At 51.8% G+C, this 20,483-nt stretch overlaps 3 protein-coding genes across 4 annotated transcripts; all 3 read left to right on the top strand.

Moving 5' to 3' along the window:
* Nucleotides 1–1,702: 1,702 nt before the first annotated feature.
* On the top strand, nucleotides 1,703–6,367 carry Zmynd10 (zinc finger MYND-type containing 10). The gene is made up of 12 exons (XM_041677449.1): nucleotides 1,703–1,794; nucleotides 2,053–2,161; nucleotides 3,750–3,866; nucleotides 3,957–4,010; nucleotides 4,127–4,261; nucleotides 4,353–4,441; nucleotides 4,533–4,633; nucleotides 4,921–5,093; nucleotides 5,325–5,450; nucleotides 5,533–5,654; nucleotides 5,775–5,900; nucleotides 5,994–6,367. The coding sequence occupies exons 1-12, from the start codon at nucleotides 1,703–1,705 to the stop codon at nucleotides 6,067–6,069; spliced, it is 1,320 nt and encodes a 439-aa protein (XP_041533383.1). The 3' UTR covers nucleotides 6,070–6,367.
* Nucleotides 6,368–6,526: 159 nt separating this feature from the next.
* On the top strand, nucleotides 6,527–16,241 carry Rassf1 (Ras association domain family member 1). Of its 2 annotated transcripts, XM_041677450.1 has the most exons (6): nucleotides 6,527–6,911; nucleotides 8,736–8,842; nucleotides 12,305–12,409; nucleotides 12,625–12,922; nucleotides 13,046–13,161; nucleotides 15,374–16,241. In XM_041677450.1, the coding sequence occupies exons 1-6, from the start codon at nucleotides 6,662–6,664 to the stop codon at nucleotides 15,518–15,520; spliced, it is 1,023 nt and encodes a 340-aa protein (XP_041533384.1). In that variant the 5' UTR covers nucleotides 6,527–6,661; the 3' UTR covers nucleotides 15,521–16,241. The 2 variants fall into 2 exon arrangements, with proteins under 2 accessions (XP_041533384.1, XP_041533385.1); XM_041677451.1 differs by lacking the exons at nucleotides 6,527–6,911; nucleotides 8,736–8,842 and adding an exon at nucleotides 9,251–9,552.
* Nucleotides 16,242–17,383: 1,142 nt separating this feature from the next.
* On the top strand, nucleotides 17,384–20,158 carry Tusc2 (tumor suppressor 2, mitochondrial calcium regulator). The gene is made up of 3 exons (XM_041677631.1): nucleotides 17,384–17,665; nucleotides 18,694–18,814; nucleotides 18,941–20,158. Exons 1-3 carry the CDS (start codon nucleotides 17,520–17,522, stop codon nucleotides 19,004–19,006), a joined length of 333 nt encoding a protein of 110 aa, XP_041533565.1. The 5' UTR covers nucleotides 17,384–17,519; the 3' UTR covers nucleotides 19,007–20,158.
* Nucleotides 20,159–20,483: the final 325 nt, after the last annotated feature.

The raw sequence follows: 20,483 nt of genomic DNA, 5'->3' as shown, positions 1-20,483 counted from the left end.
GGGAGGAAAAAAAAACAGGATGTACGATGTTTTACTCTTTGCTCTTTTGGGGACCTGTTGTCCAGCTTCAAGTAAACCCACACGGAGGCTTTTCCTTCCTTGTGAATCCCTGGCCTTGGCTTGCTTTGTGCCAGCTTTTCTTAAGTTATCCCATCTACCTTTTGCCTCCGGGCTTTTTCCTTTTCTTACTTTCACTCTTACCCCATGGCTGGGTGGCTGGGTGGGTGGCTGGCCCGCCCCTGGAGTACTCCCCTTGTTCTCTCCTTGCTCCTCTTCTTCCTCGGTTTTCCTTCTATTTATACCCTCTGCCTGCCGGCCCCTCCTATCCTCGCTCCTGCCTTGCTATTGGCCGTTCAGCTCTTTATTAGACTATCTAGTATTTTAGACAGACAAAGAATCACAGCTTCACAGAGTTCAACAAATGCAGCATAAACAAAAGCAACACACCTTAAAATAATATTCCCCAGTACCAGGAGGGCAGCTGCCTCTGTTGGAGCGAGAAACAGCAGCAAACTGAACAGGACACAGGGCTTAAATAGAGCTTCTTGGGAAGGGGGTAGAACTTTCCAGGATGGAGACTGATGGAAATTCATGTCCAGAGATTGAGCTTTTTACTCTGTAGGATGGAGCAGGGTCCAGCAGGTAGAGTACTTAGAGTATTCTGTGGGTGGAACCTGGCAGTTAGAGCTCCTCGGGATAGTGGCCTGGTCACTCCTGTGACTCAAGGGGCTTACACCGTGGGCACCTGCACACACGTGCGCTTGTGCACAGACACAAGCATAATTTAAAAATAAACTTAGGAGGGCTGGAGAGATGGCTCAGAGGTTAAGAGCATTGCCTGCTCTTCCAAAGGTCCTGAGTTCAATTCCCAGCAACCACATGGTGGCTCACAACCATGTGTAATGGGATCTGGTGCCCTCTTCTGGCCTGCAGCATACACACAGACAGAATATTGTATACATAATAAATAAATATTTAAAAAAAATAAAAAAAATAAACTTAGGAGGGGGATGAGACAAAAACTGAAGCTGGGAGGTAGGAGAAGGGGTGAGAGACAGGTCCTTCAGAGCTGGTAAGTGCTGTGGTCTAGCATTTTGGGTGCCAGAGGTAGGCACAGGGCATCCAGAAGAAAGGATGTTAGGTGTGCATGTTTAGGACTCCTGGCTGCTGGACTGAATCTGGGGACACAGGCCTTTGATTTCAGCACAAAGAGACTGAGCAGAGGCGGATCTCTATGGCTTGGAGGCCAATTTAATATGCATAGGGAGTTCCAAGCCAGCCTGGATCACAAAGTAAGACCCTTTCTCCAAAAAAATAAAGGACAGCTTCTGGGGAGAGTCTAGAGTGCAGTCACGTCGGTCTCATGAGAGACCGCTATAGTTACCCCATGAGAGTCTCAGACAGTGAGACTGCAGGAGAGGTAAGGATCCAAGTTATCCATAACTGCTCCGGCCCTGGAGAGGTGTGGCCAGTCTCCGTCTGCTTATTGGCAGGGAAGTGGGCGTGGCAAGCGGGGCATCAGAAGGACTCTACGCAGGCGCCAAGCTCACTCGTTTCCATGTCGACGAAATCGACGCGCCTCAACGGCTTAGCAACTGTTCTGTGCCAGACTTTGGTCCCGCCACTGAAGTCTGTCAGTTTCCCCTATTCCGACTCCTGCATTACAACCGCTCAAAAGCCAAACTAATCCTGGTCCCCCGACATGGGCGACCTAGAGCTGCTGCTGCCTGGGGAGGCTGATGTGTTGGTGCGGGGCCTGCGCAGCTTCCAGTTAAGGGAGATGGGATCCGAAGGGTGAGGCAGCTGCAATAGGTGGGGTCACCTGGTCCTTTAGTGGAGAAGCTTGGCACTGACATTGGAGAAGGGGTGGCCCAGTGTGGAGGGGGCTCCAGGTGGGAGGCAAAGCCCTTTGAGATAGAAGTGTGTGGCTTCTGCCGCACCTCTGGCCTCAGGACAGGATCACACTGGCTCCAGTAGATTGAGCCCCCACCTGCACTGTGTATTCCCGTTGCACATTTGTACACCCAATATACACACATCCCTTCGGGGCAGGTGGAACAAGCAGCATGAGAACCTGGAGAAGCTGAACATGCAAGCCATCCTTGATGCCACTGTCAGCCAGGGTGAGCCCATCCAGGAACTGCTGGTCAACCATGGGAAGGTATGTCAAGGTAGCTCAAATAATAAAAACCCAGGGACAGATACTGGGGTTCAAGCTGAAGATCAGAAAAGCAAAACGGCCAGCCCCTGGCACTTCCCTCTACCTCAGACCAAAATGGGTGATCCTACCTCCAGGAAGCCTCAGACTGAGACAGAGGAGACCTGCCTCCTCCGTTTACTATTCCTCTCTAGTGCTGGGATAAAAGGCATGCACCATGCCATCAGGCCTCTGTGGCTAACTAGTGTGGCTGCTGGATTAAAGTGTCTACTAATGTGGCTGCTGTGCACTTTGATCTCCAGTCAAGCTTTATTTATTAAAACACAAATAATGTACCATAATTTCTGCCTTTCTACTCTTCCTCTTGGGGACACTGGGTACCTGTTCTTCCTTCTGGCCTGGTATGTCTGTCATTCCTAAGTTGGGGAAAATGGGTTAGGTTTCTTCCATTTATTTTGAGATAAGGTGTTGATCGGCGACCCAGGCTGCTGTTAGCTCCCAAACTTCCTGTTTCTGACTCCCAAGTGCTGGGACTGCAGGCCTGCCCATCACTATGCTTGGCTCTGTTTCCTATTTTACCCTAGGTGGATACAAGGACTAATTAGGGAGACAGCCGTGGGTCCTAGACTTGCCTGGGAGGAAAACCCAAGTACTCACATCACCCTGAAATGACTGAGGCCAACGGAGACCCTCACTAAAGAGGAAGTGGGGCTTTCAAAGTGGGAAGAGCAGCCTTTCTTATGTAAGAGGAGAAAGTAGAGACCAGGAAGATGCCTGACGGGAGGAGGGGTCGGGGTGACCCAAGTGTGTGTAAAGGGGTTCCCCTGCGAGAAAAAGGCAGAGCTGGGCACTGGGAGATGTGTAGACAGAGACTGTTCATTTGTTTCCCAGCTGCCCAGGCCCAAATTAATCACACAGAAACTGTATTAAAATACTGCTTGGCCTATTAGCTTAAGCATATTACTAGCTAGCTCTTATATCTTAAATTAACCCATTTCCATTGTTTTATGTATTGCCACGAGGCTCGTGGTTTACCAGGAAGATTCAGGGCGTCTGTCTCCTTCAGCAGCTACATGGCATCTCTCTGACTCTACTTACACTCTCTCTCTCCACATCTCTGTACTTTCCGCCTGGCTTTACTCTGTTAAAGCAAAAACATTGGCCAAAAAGCAGCTTCTTTATTAACCAATGGCAATAAAACATATTCCCAGCATACAGAGGGGAATCCCACATCAGGGATGGTCTAGGAATAGGGCACAGTAAAGGGCCTAAGAGTGAGGTCACAGCATACAGCCTGGCAGACCAGGTGACAAAGACCAGAGTAAGGACATGAAAGGAGGGCTGACCTAAAAGAGAAGCCTGGCTGGTGAGGATGGGGAAGGTACAGAGGGACAGTAAAGTTTATCCACAGGTAAGGAGGCTGCTATCCTGTCAGAGATATGGAAACACGGAAACAAAGGCCTTACAGTACAGCAGGGACTCTCGGGTGCTTACGGAACCTGAGGGGCGGGTCTAGGGGCCCAGGAGAGTTGGAGAGCTGTGATGCCAAGGCGGGTCCATGCCATTTCTCTTCGTCCCCTGCCCTTTGCAGATCCCCACACTGGTAGAAGAGCTGATCGCGGTGGAGGTGTGGAAACAGAAGGTGTTCCCGGTGCTGTGCAGGCTAGAGGACTTCAAGCCCCAGAATACCTTCCCCATATACATGGTGGTGAGCTGGGCCTTCACAGGGTCCTGAAGACGAAAGCTAGCTAACAGCCCCTGTTCCTCCCTCACAGCCCAGCCCTGTTCTCTTTGGCAGGTACACCATGAGGCCTCCATCATCAATCTTCTAGAAACAGTGTTCTTCCACAAGGTGAAGCACCATCCTTGTCAAGAGGCCATTTCTGCAGGCCCGAGCCTGGTGGGATGGATCTGTGGAAAAGAGTATCATCAATATCGAATACTGAACTGTCCCCTCCCTGCCCCCAGGAGGTGTGTGAGTCAGCAGATGACAGGATACTGGACTTAGTGGACTATTGCCACCGCAAGCTGACACTGCTGGTGGGCCGGACTGGCTGTGGTGACCCATCTGAGGAATTATCCCAGGATAATACCCCTATGCAAGTAAGTTAAGGTTTCCCGGAGGGGGCCAAACCTTGAAGTGAGGCCTCCAGAGGTAGGGGTGAATGCTGTGTGCCCACGCTCCCCCCACCAGGAGCTGCAGAAACAGGCGGAGACGATGGAGTTTGAGATCTCACTGAAAGCGCTCTCGGTGCTTCGCTACATCACAGACTGTGTGGACAGGTGGGCCACCCTCCAGCGCCTGGGGCATGCAGTAAAGGGCTGCAGTATTCGGCTTGTAACTTCTGCTAACCCCCCTTACCCCTACCTCTAGCCTTTCCCTGAGTACCTTGAACCGCATGCTCAGTACGCATAACTTGCCCTGCCTCCTGGTGGAGCTACTGGAGCACAGCCCCTGGAGACGGCGGGAAGGAGGTAAGGCCTCTCCCACCTGCCAGGACTTAACTGGCTGCTTCCAGAAGATCCTTGGGGTTAATGGAAGCAGACAGCTGGACCGCCCACACACTGAGGACACCAGCATGCCTCACCCAAAATGGGGCTAGAGTTTTGACTCTGAGGCAGACAAGTCCCGTGGACTTACCTTGTTCGGACAAGTGTGGTGGCCGGGGTCTTCTAACCGTGCCAGGCAGTTCTCAATCCTCCCATCCACACACTCCGGAGAATACAACGCCTGCATCCAGTGAGCTAGTTCTCCTCCCCAGGCAAGCTGCAGCAGTTTGAGAATGGCCGCTGGCAGACAGTGGCCCCCTCAGAGCAGCAGAGACTAAATAAGCTGGACGGGCAGGTGTGGATCGCCCTGTACAATCTGCTGCTCAGCTCTGAGGCCCGAGCCCGATACTGCCTTACCAGCTTCGCCAAGGGGCAGCTGCTTAAGGTGGGGAGCTCAGCTACCCTACCCATCCCTTCTGCCACCAGCCCCACCCTGCCCCGCCCCCACTGCATCGCTGCCTCACCCTGTCCTCTTTCCACTACGTCGGCTTCAGGGGACAAGGAGCTGGTGAGACTAAACCCTCCAAGTACCCCCAACCCAGCTTAGGGACTCCCTGTTTCTTGCCCCTCCGGCCAGGACCTGTTTCACAATGGCTTTCCCTGGATACCTTTGCAGCTTCAGGCCTTCCTCACGGATATACTACTGGACCAGCTGCCCAACCTTGCTGACTTGAAGGCTTTCCTGGCTCACCTGGCCCTGGCTGAAACCCAGCCCCCTAAGAAAGACCTGGTGTTGGAACAGGTAGGCACCCAGACCCTTAGTTGCTCAGGGCCATGATCCACTCTGCCAGCTCCTTCCTCTCCTCTCCCTTACTCTCTCTTAGATCCCAGAAATCTGGGACCGGCTGGAGCGAGAGAACAAAGGCAAATGGCAGGCCATTGCCAAGCACCAGTTGCAGCATGTCTTCAGCCCCTCAGACCGGGATCTGCGCCAGCAGGCACAGAGGTAAGGCCTGCTGCATGGCTGAAGACAGGTGCATGGGACATAGAGGGCATGGCCATAGCGGGAGGGCTTCTGTGCCCCTACCTGTCAGGTCCAGTCACATCTTCTTGGCCCCTCCCCCAGGTGGGCTGAAACCTACAGGCTGGACGTCCTAGAGGCCATAGCCCCAGAGAAGCCCCGCTGTGCTTACTGCAATGCAGAAGCCTCCAAGCGCTGCTCCAGATGCCAGAGTGTGTGGTATTGCTGCAGGTAAGGGGACCCCAGGACCTCTGTCCCCCTAAGCCCCAACCCTGGGTCCTCCCACAAGCACTGTCACCCTCATGCAACCCACCACCCCTGCAGGGAGTGCCAAGTCAAACACTGGGAGAAGCACGGAAAGACGTGTGTTCTAGCAGCCCAAGGTGACAGAGCCAAGTGAAGGCTACAGGTTCTGAGGGCCGACGGAAGAGCTCACCCAGAATGTGACTCTGAGCCTCAGGAACTCTGCCTGGCCCCTGTCAGACCTCAATTTCCCTGGCGGTGAGCACAGCTGAGTCAAGTAGAGCTGCAAACCACTACCAGTCGTACAGACAAGCAAAGGCTCTTCACTTCCTGCCCCACCCCGCGAATACGTAGAAAGAGAACCAGGCCTCAGCATCAGCAAGCAGACAGACAGGGCTGGGGGGTATAAGCAAGGGCCGGATGTGGAGACCCTCTTCCTTTATCACAGTAAAGCGGACCTCATGAAACACATCAGTATGGCGCTTTGCCCTCGTCGCTGGGGGCGGGGGAGGGGACATGGGGCGAAGATTGGACACAAAGCCTGGGAAGGGGCTCTTTGAAAGCGTCCACCCTTGTGCCGTGCCCCGCCCACTAGTCCACACTGTCAGCTCGCCTCGGTTTCCATTGCGTTCTCCGCCGCTCTTTCCCGCCGCCCTGCCTTGATCCTGGGGGCGGTGCCGAAGTGGCGGCCCGCCCTGCGGCCTCGCCCGCTAGCGCCCAGTCCTCTGGATCCCCGGTCTGACCGGGCCATGTCGGCGGAGCCAGAACTCATTGAACTACGGGAGCTGGCACCGTCTGGACGCATCGGCCCTGGCCGTACCCGGCTGGAGCGTGCCAACGCTCTGCGCATCGCGCCGTGCACAGCTCGCAATCCGTCACAGCAGCACGTCCCGGGTCGCGGCCACCGCTTCCAGCCTGCGGGTCCCGCCACGCACACGTGGTGCGACCTCTGTGGAGACTTCATCTGGGGCGTCGTGCGCAAGGGCCTACAGTGCGCGCGTGAGTAGCGGCCCCACGCAGCCTGCGATCACCGAACGGGAGGTCAAAGGCAGCACCATGGCTGCGGGTCAAGTCTCAGCGGAGGGGGTCAGCAGTGATGATCCTGCAGACCAGGTCCCGTTACCTTGCCCCATCAGGGAGCGTGTTTAAGAAAATGGTGTATCACTTGTCACACTTCGTCCGTGGCTGGCGCACAGAAGGTGTTGGTTTCAAGATCATCTTTAAAGAGCCTGGGCTCTTGAAAAGCCTTTGTGCCTACTGTGCCCTGAGCCTGCATTCCGAGGTCCGCCTCTTCCCAATGATTGGCTCACTGTGTTCCCCTCCAGATTCTTGGGTGACCACCCACATATGATAGGGGGGTAGAAAAAAAGTTAGAACCTTGGTTGGGCTCCTTGTAAGTAGGAATTTTGTTGAGTTTTTAGTCAAGTTTTGTCTCGACTCAGGGATCCAGAGGCTAAGACATGGAATACAAGCACACACACAGTAGTCCTTCTGGGGATTGCCAGCAAACAGAAGTTCGACTTGCCCGGGACACTTTATACCCTCCCATCTCCTTGTGTCTAGACCTTCTTCCAGACTTGTTGAGTCCATTGTTGAAAGTGGACCTTAGGCATTGAGGGTTTTTGTTGTTTTGTTGGTTGTTGTTGTTGTTTTGAAATAGGGTCTCACTATGCAGCCCTGCCTGGCCTGGAACTCTCTATTCAGATCAGGGTGTGACAGAGATCCACCTGCCTTTGCTTCCCACACTCTGATGTGTAGCTGGAGTTGTCAGTGCTTTGAGCCATAAAGGTGGGAACTTCAGGATGGAACTGTAGGCTTGTGCGTGCCTAGAGCTCATCTCATTCACTGCATGAGTATGCCACAAATTCAGCTAGTGGAGACAACGGTTTGTGAGAGAATGCCGCATGGAAGCAAGGGCTGTGGTACCACAACATTCTCAAAGAGAAATAAAGTCGCTCTGGAGATGAGAGATGGGACCACTTGGGTGTTTGACACGAGGTTGATAAGCAAATCAGACAAGTGTAGGGTTTTGCTTCAGACAACTGGACAGTCAGTGGTAACTTTTGCATCAGCAAATAGAAACCTGGGGCGGCTTCAAGTGGAAGAAAAGGGAAGTTTTGACCATGTGCATTTGAAATCTTTAGTAGATGTTAAAGTGAAGGAACTACATGTAGGATTTGTTCTAAAGAGGCAAATCAGTGCCACTTTAGACTTGGACATCAACTCTTAGACTTGGGAGTTGACACAGAGCTGAGGAAGGGGCTATGGAGAAGGAAACCTGGCTAGTGAGTGCTGTCCCTGGGAGCCAAAGGGAGTAAGCAACCAACGTTAAAGATATAGTAATCCCGGTAATGTGGACAAAGGCCAAACATTAGATGTGGCATTGGGCATTGGCACATATCTGTTAATCCTGGCACTGGAGAAGTTGGTAGAGGCAGGAGGATCACTGAGTTCAAGGTTACCATTTGACGCTAACCTAAACTACAGGAGACCCTTTCTCAAAAAGCAAAATAGGCTTGTGTAAACAAATGAAGAGGTAGATGGCAAACAGAGGAAGTCGTAAATTAAGCGCTTTTGTTTTCAAGTTAATGGTCAGGTGAAGTAGTAGCTGGGGTGTTAGCTCAGTGTTAGCTCTCTAACCGCCTAAGGCCTTCCAGCCGGTTTCCAGAGGTGCTTCGGACCGACGACTCTAGAATCTGTGTTGCGTGGGCGGTAACCGAGCTTGAGAAAAAGCCAGTCAAGCCCAAATCTGTCGGGCGGAGGCCCCCTGTCAGTGGGTCACTTCGCCGAGCTCCTCCGCCTCACGGCCAGCCCTTTCTGCAGACTGCAAGTTCACCTGCCATTACCGTTGTCGTGCGCTCGTCTGCCTGGACTGCTGCGGGCCCCGAGACCTGGGCTGGGACCCCGCATTGGAAAGGGACACGAACGTGGTGAGCTCGGGGTCCGGGGAGTGTGGGCAGGGAGGGGCCCCGGGGCTTAGTCCCGGCGCCGTACACAACGAACATCCCAATTACGGACTTCCCGGCATCAGAGAGACTAGTTCTGCTTGTGGGTTTGTCTGGAGCCTACCCCACGCAAAAACTATGGCCCGCAAACCAGTAGCCGCGAAGGCGCGCTCTAGCACGGTGCACGCTCACTTTTCACACCCCGCTTCCGGCCCTGGGGCAACGTCGGTGCGCCTGCGCATACGCCCTGCCGCCTCCCCCCGGGGACGTGGGGCCCGAGAGGCGGAGCCGAGTAGAGATGCCTCTGCGATGAGGTCACTCCTCGAGTAGTTGCGTGGTGTCCCCGCCCCTCGGCGTTCCCCCGCCCGTCATCCCCCAAACGACTCCAGCACTAGATTTTTAGTCGTCTACGTTTGCAGTCCTAACGGTCGCCGCGCGGCGCAGGTCTCAGCGCAAGCGCGTACTGACTCGCTCTCACGAACGCACGCGCTCGGGGCGGTGGTTGGATACTCCCCACGCAGTGGACTAGGGATCGGGCGGGCAGGGCGATGAGCGAGGCCGAGACGCCTTCCTTCGAAATGACCTGGAGCAGCACGACGAGCAGTGGCTACTGCAGCCAGGAGGACTCGGACTCAGAGCTCGAGCAGTACTTCACGGCGCGGACCTCGCTGGTCCGCAGGCCGCGCCGGGACCAGGTGGGAAGCCGGGTGGGGGCTGTCGCCGGCGGGCGGGGGGCGGTCGCTCCAATCCTGCCCGTCCCCGCTAAGTTGCGGCCTGGGGAGTTAGTTGATAGGCAGCCTCCCGGCGGGTCCACACGAAAACCGGCCGGGATGTGTATTGGGCTCTCTCTGCTCCGGGTAGAAAGAAGCTCAATTCCAGCGCGCCGGTACTGAGTCCCCAGGCTTCCCTGGCTTGCGGTCACAGACCGGTTGAGCCAGGGGAAGAAGCAGCTCTGAAGCTTGGGTGGACCAGAGGCGGGCGTATTCACCCCTGATTAAAGCCAGCCTCAGCCCAAACCGGCGTCTTGGTTTCGCATTTGGGCTCTCCTACTCCCTCCCTGGGGGAAATAAGGAAGTGGAGGAGGAGTCCGCCGGAAAGTGAGAAGTTTGTTTCGGAGGTGACTCTGTCCCTTCCACTTGTAGTCTTGAATCAGCCAGAAGAGTTCGCAGCCATTGCTGGGCCAACTCTGACACCAGCTGCTGGAATGTAAACGATTTTCCGATCTTCCTTCCCGAGTGAAACTTTGGTGGGGGTTTGGGGAGTCTAGTAAGAGGGCCCTTGCTGTGGACCTTAATAGGAACATTCCTAGTCCCATAGGGAGCAGGAAGACTATAAAATGCCCCGAGAAGGGTTTCTACCTAAGATTTAAAGTGTGTGTATCAGGGCAGCTGAACGTTCCTAGAGTCTCCTAGATGTGCCAAATTACCAGAGATTTTTCTGGGAGTATAGTGGTTGTGACCACCAAGCTCAGATAACTTGTTCTTGAGCCATAATACCTGAGAAGAGGGCATCAGGAGAGTGTAGTGAAGACTTAGTAAAGTGAAGGTTAGTAAACTTAGCAGCAGCGAAGTAGAATTCCTTATCCAAGCCAAAAAAAAAAATTCTGTGGTGTTGTAGGAGAGAGTTGATACAAATTTTTCTTTCCTTTCTTTTTTTCTTTTTTTTTTAAAAATTTATTTATTATGCATACAATATTCTGTCTGTGTGCATGTCTGCAGGCCAGAAGAAGGCACCAGACCTCTTTACAAATGGTTGTGAGCCACCATGTGGTTGCTGGGAATTGAACTCAGGACCTTTGGAAGAACAGGCAATGCTCTTAATCACTGAGCCATCTCTCCAGCCCCCCTCTTTCTTTTTTTCCAAGTCAGTGTTTCTCTGTAGCTTTGGAGCCAGTCCTAGAACTAGCTCTTGTAGACCAGGCTGGCCTCGAACTCACAGAGATCCGCCTGCCTCTGCCTCCCGAGTGCTGGGATTAAAAGTGTGAGTCACCACTGCTCAGCAATACAAATTTCTTAAAGATGGGCTGCTACTTGACACCCCAAAAACCTTAGTCCAGACTGTAGATTCAGTGTGGACCCCTGAGGTTGTCTCCATGTCTCTCAGCCTGAGTCATCTTCTATTATGGAAAGGTGGGAAAAAAAACACAAGGTGCTAGCAGGTTGAAAGGTATATAAAGAAAATAATTGTTTAAAAGCAGCTGAAGTTTGTAGCAAGCTCAGTTTGGAGAGTACTTACCTTGTATGGTGGCCTGGCTTCCATCCACAACACCATTAATGAACCAAATAGGTGGGTAGATGGATAAATGGAAGCTGAGAAGTAAAGTAAAATCATGAGGGCTGGGGTTAGAGTTCAGTGACTGAGTTCAGTGCCCAGCATGTGTGAGGCTGTGGGTTCATCCCTAGTTGACACCTTGTGAGAACTCCTGGGATGAGGCTTTGGTCAGTAGCAATCCTAGCTGTGTTTATTCCAATCGCATTCCCCAGGACCTCTCTGATGTCAACAGGAAGTTAGACTGAGGCAGTGAGGCCAAGTGAGTTTGGTAAAGGAAAACTAATTCAAGTCCTAACCGCTGTAACCCACACTCCACCTTTCCAGCTAAAACCCAGTCCCTAAAGAGCTAGTCTTCAGGCTAAGTTTCCAGACAGCAAGGGAAGGACAGCCTACCTGCTTGGCACTGGTAGGACAGCCGCTAACGGAAAGTTGCCTATACACCTCTGGCAGGATTGGAGCCTGGCCTGAAGCTGCCTTTTGTGCAGCCTGAGTCAAAGGTAAATCAGTGGTAGTCGCAGTGATTTCTTCCCTACATGGGATGTGCCCAAGAAACCTCCTAAGGCATGTTAACCCAATGGAGATCACCTTTCCCCTCCTGACTACTGATGTTTATCGGCTCCCCTGCTTCCGACCCTGTGGTGCTCATGTTCTGTGCTGGTGCAAAGTGGAAGAGTGGCCTCCCTTCTCCAGAACAAACTCTGACCCAACTAGTGTTCTGGGACCAGCTATGCAGCTGAGATGTGGTTTTAATTTTATTTGGGTGGGGGTGGGGGTAATTAATACTGGGGATTGAAGGGGCTCTCTTATACTAGGCAAGTACTCCCCAAGAAGTGTTTTTACTTTAAACAACAATTCTCCCTAATAGTCCTTCATGTTTTCCTGGCCCTTTGCCATGCACCTTTATTTGTCTTTGTTTCTGTAATGTGGTTAGGGGCCACACACAATCAGTGCTGAGGTGACTCCCATCCCAAATAGCAGGAGGCCAAATGATCCTCCCTTTCTCTGCCGTCTCCATCTATAGCATGCAAAACAGAGCAGTGATGGGGTCAGGGTGTATGGATTTAGTGACAGAACCAAAATCAAGATCCAAGGAATGTTCTGGCTGTTTTTTTCTTCATCTCCAAAAAAGCCTTGCACTTTTCAAGGGCCCTGTATCCATGCTGACCTGTCTTTTAGGACGAGCCTGCACAGCGGGAGACACCTGATCTTTCCCAGGCTGAGACTGAGCAGAAGATCAAGGATTACAATGGCCAGATCAACAGCAACCTCTTCATGAGCCTGGTGAGTTGGCTGCTCAGGTGAGGAGTGTGGGGCGGAACAGAACCCAGTTTTGTGCCAGATGGCCAGAGTCATAGCCAAAGTATTCTTGGTTGACTCAAGCAGTGATCTGTGCACACCTGGCCGCACACCTGGCCCCACCCCAGGTAAACTCAACCCTGCCCTCTTCTCTACTAGAACTTCTGTCATGGTGTGGATTTTCTTTTTCTCTTTTTTAGAACAAGGACGGCTCCTACACTGGCTTCATCAAGGTTCAGCTGAAACTGGTACGTCCTGTCTCAGTGCCTTCCAGCAAGAAACCACCTTCTTTACAGGACGCCCGGCGGGGCACAGGGCGGAGCACAGCTGTGAAGCGCCGCACCTCCTTTTACTTGCCTAAGGATGCTATTAAGCACTTGCATGTTCTGTCACGAACACGGGCACGTGAGGTCATTGAGGCCTTGCTGCGAAAATTCATGGTAGTGGATGATCCTCGCAAGTTTGCACTCTTTGAACGAACCGAACGTCATGGCCAAGGTAGGTTTCCTATCCCGGCTCTTCCTGTTTAAGGGGTCTGTATCACATGCCTGTACATTCAGAGGCTGGGGCATCTGAGCCTGTTTCTAATTCTTTATCCTTTTTGCTCTGCCTGATCTCCAGTGTACTTCCGGAAACTATCAGATGATGAGCAGCCCTTGAAGCTACGGCTTCTTGCAGGGCCTAGTGAGAAGGCCCTGAGCTTTGTCCTGAAAGAGAATGATTCTGGAGAGGTGAATGTGAGTACATCATCTTATTTTCTTATCACCTGACAAAGCTAGTAGGTTGTAGCTATAGTGAAGGTTTCAAGAGAAACTGGAGCTACAGAACAAACCCTGTACAATGTCTCCAAGAATATACAGGCCCTGGAATGAAAGTATAAGCTTCCAGGACACTGGAACCAAGGTCTAGATCCTTAGGAAGAAGCTGAATCTAGTGGTTCATGTTTGTAATAGAGGTACTTGGAAGGCTGAGACAGGAGGACTGCTAGGAGTTTGGGGTCAGTCTGGGCCACAAAAACAAGCTAGAAGAACTGTTCTGGTTCTTTGTTTCCTGGTGTGGGATTTGATTGACTCATGGTGAGCCAAGAACAAGTTCAGAGCTACACAGGTGTGGCTGAGAGATGGCTCAGCAGTTAAGAGTACTTGCTGCTTTTTCAGAGGACTCCCGTTCTGTTTGAAGCACCCATGTTAGGTGGCCCACTTTCACCTGCAACTCCAGCTCCAAAGGATTTGACTTCCTCCTCTGGCTTCAGAGGGTACCTGTCCTTATGTGCACATAACCTCTACACAGACCCAGACATACACAGTTAAAACAATGGGGCTGGAAAGATGGATCAGTAATTAAAAGCACTTATTGATCATGCAGAGGATCTACGTTAGGTTCTTAGCATCCACATAGACCCTGCACACAGTGCACATATGTGCCTACAGGCAAAACACTTATACACATAAAACAAAACACTCTTCTAGCAAGGCCTACTACTACCAGCTTGTAATCTCAACTACTTGGAATGCTGAAGTAGAAGGCCCACGAGTTCAAAGCCATCCTGGGCTACAGAGTAACTTAAAGACCTGTCTGGGTTAACTTAGTCAGATACTATCTCAAAAAGTAAAAAGACTTGGGGCTATAGTTCAACGGTAAGATGCTTAACATGTTGGATGCCCTTGGTTCATGTCTTAGTTAGGATTTCTGTTGCTGTGATCAAACACTGTGACCAAAAGCAAGTTGGGAAGGAAAGGATTTATTTGGCTTACACTTCTACATCATAATCCTATCATTGAAGGAAGTCAGGGCAGGAACCTAAAGGCAGGAGTTGATGCAGAGGCCATTGAGGGAGTGCTGCTTACTGGCTTGCTCTTCATGATTTCCTCAGCCTGCTTTCTTATAGAACCCATCCATGATCACCAGCCCAGGGATGGCACCAGCCACAATGGGCTGAACCCTGCCCTGTCAATTAATCACTAATTAAGAAAATGCCTTACAGTTGGATGTTATGAATGCTTTTTCTCAAGGTTTCCTCCTTTCAGGTTAAAGTTTGTGTCAAATTGACCTAAAACTAGCCAGCACAATTTAATTCCTAGTAATGCAAAAGAAAAGACTTTTTACCTAGGGGTTAGTGTGTGGCCCAGTGGTTAAGATTATATGCTTAGTATGCATAAAACCCAGCAGCAGAAAAAGAGAAAAGAAGCAGGGGGTGAGCAGGTTGCCTGGGAATGTAGCTTTGGAGTAAAGAAAATGTAGTTTGTTTACATTTATGAGACCCTGGGTTTGTATTGGAGGGGGCCCACGCAATAGCAGCTATTTAGGAACGTCCTGATTTGCTGTCTCTCTATGAGGTGACTGTTGTGTAGGATCTGTCTTCCGTGCAGACTGCTCATAAGGATTCTAGCACAGACTACTTATCCTAGCATTGTGATCCAGACTTATAATCATGGCATTCAGGAAACAGAGACAGGAGGATCACAACTTTGAGACTAACCTGAGCTACATAGCATGTCACGGCCAGCCTTTGATAGGCAGCAAGACTGTGACTCAAAAAAACAACAAAATAGGGGGCTGAAGATTTGTCTTAATGGTTAAGATAAGCACATGTTGCTCCTATAGAGGACCTGGGTTTGATTCCCAGCACCCAGGTGACGACAGCTCACAACCATCTGTAACTCCAGTCCCCAGAGATCTGATGCCTTCTTCTGACTTCCATGTGGCATCAGGCATACACATGCTGCACATACATACATACACAGACAAAACACTCATACATATAAAATAATTAAAAACAATAACAACAAAACCAAAACAGGTAAGGTTGGGGAATGAAAAGGGAGGTGGTACTATCCAGAAGCCCAGTCCTGAGATGTGTGACCATGAGGCAGTAGTTTTTGAGAAGGGTTTGCTAACTTAGCCATTTCCTGCCATAGCCCAGTATCTTTCTCCTCTGCCCCTTTGCAGTGGGATGCCTTCAGCATGCCTGAGCTGCACAATTTCCTACGTATCCTGCAGCGGGAAGAAGAGGAACACCTTCGACAGATTCTGCAGAAGTATTCTCGTTGCCGCCAGAAGATCCAGGAAGCCTTGCATGCTTGCCCTTTGGGGTGACCTTTCGTTTCCCTGGGTAGCAGGAGGAAAATAGGCAATGCGAAGATCGTGCCGTGTGAGTGTGACAGGGCCCGTGGGGCCTGCGGAATGAGTGTGCATGGAAGCCCTCCTCTGTTAAAGGGAGTGAGCCCAGAGAACAGTGCCGCAGCCCGCCCTCTACCAGTGGATACAGTGGGGCGTGGCTTGCAGCCCTCTGCCCATTGTATACTGGGTCCTACTCTGGGTAGCTGCTCCAGTCTTTGATCAGGGTCTCAGCCGTGAGAATCTTAGAGACTCTACAAACACAACAAGGTTATATTTGTAGGGGGGGGGGCCCGAGTCTATGGAGAAAGATTGTTTTGGGTCGTGAATAAGTCTCAGGATAGCCCAATCAGAGCCAAGGTTAACTGCTCAGAATAATACAGACATTCAGATGGAGTCTGTGTTTCCCTCTTCCAGTGCCTTATGACTTTGACACATAACCCTGAGGTCAGGGAGGGCTGGCAGGTATAGCTCCTATGCCTCAGTTCATCCTCTAAGGACGATGCTGCTGGACCAGACCCGCTTCTTGTTTGCCAAAGCCAGAGTCTCCCTCAGATACTTTTGATGGAAGTGTATGAATGTATGCAATGCTTTGTGGCCTCAACTGAATGCCTCCTGTGGGGAAAGGGATGGGGGTGTGACAGTCATCATCAGGGCCTGATGCCTGAGAGAATTGGCTGAATAAAGATTGAAGAATTTTTCTGGTTTTGGACTCTATGGATGTGGACCCCCAGTTAGGAAGCACCTAATGGGAATGACTGCCAACAGTGATTGGCACATAGAGCGCATCTTTCCAAGCTTGCAGTGGGACCAGTATGTTGAGGAGATGTAAGCCTCTGGATTTGGGTGTCTTTCAACAACACTCTGAGGCCCAGGTCATGGTGGAGACAAGAATAAGCTACAGTTAGAGCACAGGGAAACCATTTTCTCACACACCACCTCAGAGGGCAATAACCCCTTCATCAAATAACTACTTGTGGGTATGGACACATTTCACAGGGTACAGTTGGGAACAAGTCTTGGTCTCCTAAAGGCTGTTATCTTGTGAATTTATCTGGTGAATGACTATATTTACTCAAATATAGTCATAAGAAATTTGTTCACAAAGGTTTTGAAGATGTTTGGCCCCCTGCATAATTGCTCCCTCCTTTAATCCCAGCCCTTTGGCAGAAGCAGGTGGACATGACTTTGAGGAGAGCCTGTTACACAGAAGTTCCAGGCCAGCTGAGGCTACATAGTGAGACACTGTCTCAATAAAAGAAAATACAAGACATTGAGCAAGCTCCTTAATTTCTTTTCGTGCAAAGGTGACGACTAAAAAAAGTTATGAAGCCGGGCGGTGGTGGCGCACGCCTTTAATCCCAGCACTCGGGAGGCAGAGGCAGGTGGATCTCTGTGAGTTCAAGACCAGCCTGGTCTACAAGAGCTAGTTCCAGGACAGGCTCCAAAACCACAGAGAAACCCTGTCTCGAAAAACCAAAAAAAAAAAAAAAGTTATGAAAACAACCTAAATATCCTTCCTAGCCTGAGGCAGGCCTAAGGTCTCTTCGGGGGTTGGAGAAGTGACCTAATTGAGTATTGCCACTGGGCTCCAGTGTCGAGCGGCAGGGACTTTGGAACAGTCATACCCGACCCGATCTTAAAGTCCCTAACAACACATTACCAACGCTTTTCAGGGAGGGAGCTGACCTTAGGGACCCATTGCCTTCTGGGACCTGGAAGGCAGCGCATCCTGGGTTGTTCGGTCTCTGAGGGTCGTCATTGGTTCTAGTTTACAGACTGACGAGATCTTGAGCCACTCAGAGGAGGCAGCGTGCGGGGTGTGCGGAAGCGGAAGTGAGGTTTCCGTGGAGACAGCAGAGCCTGCGGAAGGCGGCGGCGGCACCTGCGAGTGGAGGCTGGGGCAGGGCATGGTCGCGCTCGCCGTACTGTGAGAGCGGAGCGGCCGCTGGGTCCGCCATGCGCCGACGGCGCTGACATGGGCGCCAGCGGCTCCAAAGCCCGGGGCCTCTGGCCCTTTGCCTCCGCTACGGGGGGCGGCGGCCCTGAGGCGGCAGGCGCTGAGCAATCTTTGGTGCGGTCTCGAGCCCGAGCGGTGCCCCCCTTCGTATTCACGCGCCGTGGGTAAGGGGCATGGGTATCTGCCTTGGGGAGGAAGTCCGGGAACGAGGAACGCCACCCCCCCCCCCACGTTTGAATCAGGAGGACTGTCATGTTTTGGATCCCCATCAAAGCAAGGGGTGGGGAAAACCAAGTGGCATTCAGCTCCTGTTTGCCCAGGATTTTTTTTAGAGAAGAGTTGGCTGAGTCTTGTCCCTTGGGTAAAAGCTCCCCCATATTCCCGCAAAGACGGTGTCCGAGAGTCTTAAGATCTTCGTTTCATCCAACTCAACCTGCAAATTAAAGGCATTTATGTACCTCCTATTCTTCCAAGCCTTAGAACGGAAAATGATCTTCTGCTTAGGTGTCTTGCCCTCCCCACAGTGAAGGTGAACCTCTGAGAGTAGTGTCTGTAGATCTGCTAGGCCTCAGTGCTGAAGGTGAGGCCACCCAAAAAGAGGCCCTTGCCCAGTTGGGTTCTCTAGACCTGAAGCACTAACCATCTTTCCCCAGGGACTCACACAAAACGGTCTGGACCTCGAGGGCTCCTAAGGACCAACACTCCCTGGGATGGGAATTTGCCAGTAAACACCAGAAAGACCCAACCAGCAGTTCTGATGAGGCTGTACCAACCACTTGGGAATGAGTGGGAACGCAGCCTTCCTGGCTCAGACATCTGCGGTCTTGGTCTTTACCCTGAACTAGCAGTGTCTTTAGAAGTGAGATTAGTGTGCCTAGGCCAGTTCCCACCCACTTTATAAGCTCTAGGTGAAGGGCCTGCCGCTGGCTAGTTTCCCCTTGTGGATCAGACCGCTGATGTGACAGTGTGCTCTGCTGTGACCTCTTGTTGGTGTGACATTATCAGTGGCATTGATGCACTTTCTGCGTCCTTCTAATGACTCCAAGCAGAGAGTTCTTCATGCCTACTATTCTTCCACCAAGGTTAAGATTGTGTCTCTTCATCTGGGGTTCAGCACACTTCCCTGTGGTCTGGGGCATTTGCCATGACCAGGTGTGAGGCTCCAACCCAGCCTGTTCCCTTCTCTACACAGCTCCATGTTCTATGATGAAGACGGGGATCTGGCTCACGAGTTCTATGAGGAGACAATCGTCACCAAGAATGGGCAGAAGCGAGCCAAGCTGAGGCGGGTACATAAGAATCTGATTCCTCAGGTGAGGTGCTGGGCATGTCAACATAGATACAGCTGGAACTTACTGGGGGAGGAGCTGGGAATATCGGGAAGGCTCCTAGCACAGAGGCTCTGAGCTCATCTTCACTTGCCTCTGTTTCCACGTCAGGGCATCGTGAAGCTGGATCCCCCCCGAATCCACGTGGATTTCCCCGTGATCCTCTATGAAGTGTGAGCCTGTGGCATGGCAGACACAAGCACCCACTGCCCCAGGAGTCCAGGCTGGTGCCACAACCCTGAATAAACTCAACTCCATTGGCCCAGAACCTTCAGTTGTTAAGGGGCAGTCCCTCAGTGTTAACTGGTATTGGTTTATGTCTGAACAGTAAGTGGTTGGTGGCTGGTGGGGGCCAATGGCAGAATTACCAGCCCATCTTCCCCAGCCGCTTCTTCAAGAAGCATGGCAGGACACATGCTGGTCAGGAATGCCTGGTTCCTAGTTCCTTGCCTGACCTGCTTTCTTCCAAGCTTGCCTAGGGCCCAGCACTTTATAAGCAGAGTCTGCCTTCTTCCGGCCCCTGGGCTGTGGGGGCTGGACCCGTGTCCGGCCCCTGGGCTGTGGGGGCTGGACCCGCGTGGGAGCGACCTTCCCCTCACTTCCCTTCCCTTAGTCAGAGCATTCAGCCGTTTGCTACCTCGATTCCTCCTGTGTCGGACAGAGACTGGGGATAGTGCTAGCCTCGTTCTTCCTGCCTCCCTGCCACTCGTTCCCGCTCTAAGATGGACTGTTTGCTGGCCGTTAAGTAAGAATGGGGACTAGTGTGGGAGGCTCCTTTCACCCAGGGCTGGACTGATCTCTCTTGATTCCTCCCAGGTGCCCTCCCCCAAGTTGAAAGGGTGCAGGCCGGGGTCAGGACAGGCTACGGATGCCTGTGCCTGTGGGGACTTGCCCCGAACCACGTATTCTGTCTAATCTCCCTTGTCTTTGCGCCAGCAGTCCCACCCATCCCCAACTGTCGGGGAGGGGCTGTTCACCACCCAGTGGTAAGAAGCAGCCAGTAGCTATGAGGAGCCCATCACCCCTTCTCCTATAGTATCTTCACTACTTCAGGGTCAGTTAAGGGAAAATACTGGAGCTCCTTGGTAAGGATCAAAAGAAGGGAAAAACACATAAAAGAAGTAATTCAAATGTGAAGGTTTGTAAATAGACTATGATGATGTTGGGGCAGAGTTTGATTATTATATAGAGATGGCTTTTAAAAAAAAATCATTGTAGAAGCTCTGGGCGTCTATAGTATGGGAAATGGCTTGGGGAGGGTGGTCCCCAGCATAGGAAGACTGTTGTGTTATTTGTTCAATTTCAATAAAATTATTTGTAGACCCTGCACATGAGCGTGGCTTCCAGTGAGGCTTTAAGACCCGATTTCTAGACTACCACTTGAGCTGATCAGGTAGGCCTCTGGCCCTGGACTCTGCCAGGCTGGCAAGCCCCCTCTAAGAGCCAGTAAGTCTGAACATTGCCTCTAGCAATACCATCCCTGGCCAACAGGTGGCTGTGTTCACACACCATCTCCAGCCCTGGGAGCTGCTCACCTGCCTCACCTTGTTTGGGACTGGGGGGGGGGGGGGGAATAGGTCTTGAAACTCTTCAGATTTGCCTAGCTGCCTTGCCTAAGGGGTGAGTGTGACCATACATAGCTGTGGCATAGTTC

The sequence above is a fragment of the Microtus oregoni genome, unplaced genomic scaffold (assembly GCF_018167655.1).
Source record: "Microtus oregoni isolate MIOR12 unplaced genomic scaffold, Mior012 000028F_ref0000031, whole genome shotgun sequence".
Lineage (NCBI taxonomy): Eukaryota > Metazoa > Chordata > Mammalia > Rodentia > Cricetidae > Microtus > Microtus oregoni.
The sequence above is the reverse complement of the archived record's forward strand: the minus strand, read 5'-3'. Positions and strand labels throughout refer to the sequence as shown.